At 38.7% G+C, this 4,300-nt stretch overlaps 1 protein-coding gene across 1 annotated transcript in view; it reads right to left on the reverse strand.

The window, feature by feature from the left end:
* LOC107659966 (myosin-9-like) overlaps window positions 1-4,300 on the reverse strand; it is a 21,156-nt gene that overhangs the window by 13,960 nt on the left and 2,896 nt on the right. Inside the window, exons 2-9 of the mRNA XM_016449099.1 lie at window positions 2,314-2,645; window positions 1,876-2,032; window positions 1,750-1,777; window positions 1,549-1,642; window positions 963-983; window positions 422-514; window positions 272-335; window positions 45-143 (exon numbers count right to left, since the gene is read on the reverse strand). Of these exons, the coding sequence (XP_016304585.1) occupies window positions 45-143; window positions 272-335; window positions 422-514; window positions 963-983; window positions 1,549-1,642; window positions 1,750-1,777; window positions 1,876-2,032; window positions 2,314-2,640 (883 nt within the window). The 5' untranslated portion in view covers window positions 2,641-2,645. The remainder of the gene's footprint in view (window positions 1-44; window positions 144-271; window positions 336-421; window positions 515-962; window positions 984-1,548; window positions 1,643-1,749; window positions 1,778-1,875; window positions 2,033-2,313; window positions 2,646-4,300) is intronic.

Genomic DNA, 4,300 nt, shown 5'->3' on the forward strand with positions numbered 1-4,300 from the left:
ACACAGCATGTGTGACTTTGTTTATGGCATGAAATGGTTCTCACCACGCAATTTGTCTCCTGCTCCTGATAGCAGGTAATAAAAAACATGGAAGGTCCGTTCATCTTTGGCCTGTCTGATCGCACGAGACTTCTCTAATAGATCTGACAAATGCTTGTTAGGGGATTAACAGAATAAGCTGAATACATTCTCCATGAGAACAATGAAACATAACTTGTTAGCTTGTTAATAATTTAGTTTCTCAAATGATGGTTCAGTCAATAAAGGATACAAGTTTCAATGTTGGCTCCAACGATGTAACCATTGACATCAAAGTTTATCCTGATAAACTTGCCCTGTGAATGAAGAGCTCATATTGATTCATGTCAATACTTAGTGGGACCTTTTAAGAGGAGTCAAGTGGATTTCTGTGCACACTTACGAATCGAGAAGAATTATCGTTTTTTACAGTCTTGCCATTGCCAAAGGCCTCCAGAATTGGGTTAGCCTGGAGCAACTGTTTCTCCAACTCCCCCTGGCAGACAAAGAATTGATTAGATGGAATGAAGAGTGCATTAAAAGTTAAAATTACATGAACTGTTAGCGATTAGTGAAACAAAGACTACATCCTGAAACAAAGTTACCAATCCATCAATACACAATAGACCCAGATCACCTATTTGCAAATTAAAGTTTTGCTTGAGGCTGAAAACTGATGCCCATTTTTGCAGTTGAGTACATTCTTTAACTACATTTATAATGCTAAAAACCATTTGTGCATTAAACTTTGTTCCACACCAGTGTTAGAATTTGCATTAGCTGAAGCTGTTAGAAGACTTTGCAACATAACGTATATAATTAAGCTTGTAGACAACCATGGTCTACATGACCAGGAAAGTGGGGCCAAAAAAAAAAAAAAAAAAAAAAAAAAGTGATGGATAGTGTGGTTGGACAGAGAAAGGAATGAGGGAGTCATAACTCACATGTGACAGGGTGACACTGCTCTGGAGGAGAAAAAGAAAGAAATTCTCAAAATATGGGCACAAAATGAAGGGGGACTCAAACATGCTTAACCGTACGGCACAACGTTCGACAATGGGTAGCTTGTAGTGTTTTTTTTTTTTTTAAAGAGTTTGGAGTATTATCAACCATGAACAAATATGCAGGCATTCACAAAGTCATTAGATATACAGCGGGAACCGGTCTAGACCTGATACAGGAATGTGAAAACACAGAATTTTGACTTCCTGGTCCAGAGAGAATGACAGAAAGAGAAGTTTCAAATCCGTAAAGAAAAACTGAGAAAGATTTTGACAGGAAAAAATGGAGGATGAAAAACAGGAAGAGATAAGAGTGATATCAATAAAACATTTGTCATAATGGGGGCTGGAGACAGAATAGCTGTTGTTAAAAATGGATGTGGTTATTTATTTATGAACAGCTCTGTCATGACAATCAGCACTCGTCTTATCTGTCAGTTGTGCATGCAAATGAACATTTGCTTGTTAATGACTTTTCCATGACTCTGAACTCAGCAAAAAAAACAAGACAAAAAGGCTTTGTACTCACTTGATCCTTCTTTGTTTTGAAGGATGATGCTACAAATGCAAGGTACTGAATGACTTTTTTCGTGTTTTCAGTTTTTCCAGCACCAGATTCACCCCTGGACAAATATTAATAAAGAATAAGTTTCGAAAGAACACCGTGCTGGTCATTTTGATATTTTATTGCGGCACTGGTATTTCACATTAAGGTCCAAGTCAAGCTTACGTGCACAATATGGACTGATCCTCACGATCTAAAAAGATCAAGAAAAACGAATTAACACGATCACATGAACATGAGTGCCATTTTGGCAAGAACAATGGCATCAGTATATGCAGTTAGTGTTCTCACCCTGCATCATGCTCCTGTAGGCCGTGTCTGTGATTGCGTAGATATGAGGGGGCATCTCATACCTCTTTTTGCCTTTGTACATCTCTACGATTTCTTCCGTGTAGATCGGTAGATGCTTATATGGGTTTATTACCACGCAGAAGAGCCCAGAGTATGTCTGAAACAACGATTTACATCATGAAAAGCACATTTGTTTCAAGCAGACTGACTAAACACTTACTCTTTACAAACATTAACTAGCAATTTAATTAGCAATCACAAATACCTCAACCTTAAATGATTCTGTGAGTAACGAAACATGAAACAATTATGCATTTTCCACAAGTTTTCTGCATAGTCAACGTGTCAATTTGTTAACTTGCCAGTAAATGCACAATAATATGTGCAGAATTCTCTAAACTTGAACACTACAAACATATGCATTTCAGACAGACTTACATAGATGAGTCCCGAGTAGTACCTCTCCCTTAGGTTGTGTAGAACAGAGGCTTCATTCAGGCAGGTAAGCTCTGCCATATCCTCCACCTTGCTGAATTTGGGTGGGTTCATCCTCTGGATGTCATCCTTGTTCACCTTGATCTTCTTGCCAGAGTCAACCAGCTCCACAAGACACTCATCTCCAGTCTCCTCTTTGATGGAGCCAGCCTCAAAGCCAAGCTTCTCTGAGGGAACCCACACCAGCTTCTTAGAGGCCCAGTCTGCCTGGGCCAAAGGGTCGTTGATAGTATTGCGGTCGGCATAGAGGAACTTCTCTGCGTCTGACATTTTGGCTACATGTGAGAGAAAGTAAAAGTATTTATGGTTTTGTGGTTTTAAAATTGAATGGTTTTGTGATTTTAAAGTTCCACAGTATATCCCAATAAGAGAACTAACGTTCAGGGAAGAGGATCTGAGAATTAAAACTAGCATGACAACAGCGTCTTTGTAGTTCCTCAATCGTACACAAACATCTACATGGTGACTCGTTCAAGCATCTGACTCCAGTACGTGTCAATATTGTCCTAGAAAACTTGACAACCACACCTGCTCAGGTCTCTGACTGATACTGCGCTACCTCAACTCTTTTGCTTCCATTCTCCTACCCTTTCCCCATTTATTCCATACAGAGTCAAATTCCTTCAACAACCCCTACACTCTAAAAAAAAATCCTGGGTTATTTTTTTTAACCCAAATGCTGGGTTAACCCTTTTAAGTCATTTTTTGGGGTTATTTTTTCAGTGTTTGGGTAGTTTTTGTGTTACCCAGCTCCTGGGTCAAATGTAACAACCCAGTGTTTGGGTTGTTTTGCAGCTCCTGGGTCAGACATAACCCAATGTTTGGGTAGTTTTTGTGTTACCCAGCTCCTGGGTCAAATGTAACAACCCAGTGTTTGGGTTGTTTTGCAGCTCCTGGGTCAGACATAACCCAATGTTTGGGTAGTTTTTGTGTTACTCAGATCCTGGGTCAGACGTAACCCAGCGGTTGAGTTATCACGGGGATTTTGCGTCTTCTTTTCTCGAGAGAGCGGTTCTAAGTGCCATCGAATTGATGCGGTCTTCGGTAAAATTCAGGTTTGTGTACATTTTATTTTATCTATAAAATCGTTACTGTGCTGTATATCGTTCAATTTTATGCAGAGCAACATACAGGCGCGCGGTGTGAATCACCTTTAACGAGTGTCGCAGTCTTTTTGCGTGATGGAAAAGCCTGATGCTTTGCATAAAACAAATGATTTTATTCATAAAGATACAGAATATAATACTTTGGATGTTAAAACATGTCCTCAGAGCTGTTTATTGTTTGTTTATTGGCAGGTTATGGAGTCACAGCATGCGTCGGCTAGAGTGAAACGCAGGGCGGCTGTCCGTTAGCAGTTCCCCGCCGAACACGACTCCAGCTCGGGCATGAGAACCAGCGCCATACGGTGGAAACAGAATAAAAGAGACTGGTCGATTACACGTGAATTACTTTTGTTTAATGTTGAATTTTTCTTCTAATGTTTGTTAAACGAGTTTAAATATAGGCAATATGTATAGCCTATTAAAAACTATATAAACAATGCTGTAAATGATAAATAAAGGAAGTTATCCTGCAAACCAGTGGTTGTGAGGAGTACTTTAGAAAATTTTAGAGGATTTAAGTTAATCTGTAAACATTAATGTATGAAGTAAAAAATAAACTAGTAATATAGTAAAAATGAATAAACCCATTAGCTGGGTTAAATCAACCCATTGTGCTGGGTTAAACAAACAAACAACCCAATTTGCTGTGTTATGTTAATAATCCAAATGTTAATAACCCAAATTGGGTTGTTTTTAACCCAGTGTTTTTTAGAGTGTAATTACAGGAATTCCATAAATTCCCACACTAATTTCAGAAGCCCACCATTCAGTTTTAAAATTCAGATCCCCAAATACAAGTGCTTGGTAATGTCTTTTTTTTTTTA

Source organism: Sinocyclocheilus anshuiensis, unplaced genomic scaffold (assembly GCF_001515605.1).
Source record: "Sinocyclocheilus anshuiensis isolate Anshui unplaced genomic scaffold, SAMN03320099.WGS_v1.1 scaffold55, whole genome shotgun sequence".
NCBI lineage: Eukaryota > Metazoa > Chordata > Actinopteri > Cypriniformes > Cyprinidae > Sinocyclocheilus > Sinocyclocheilus anshuiensis.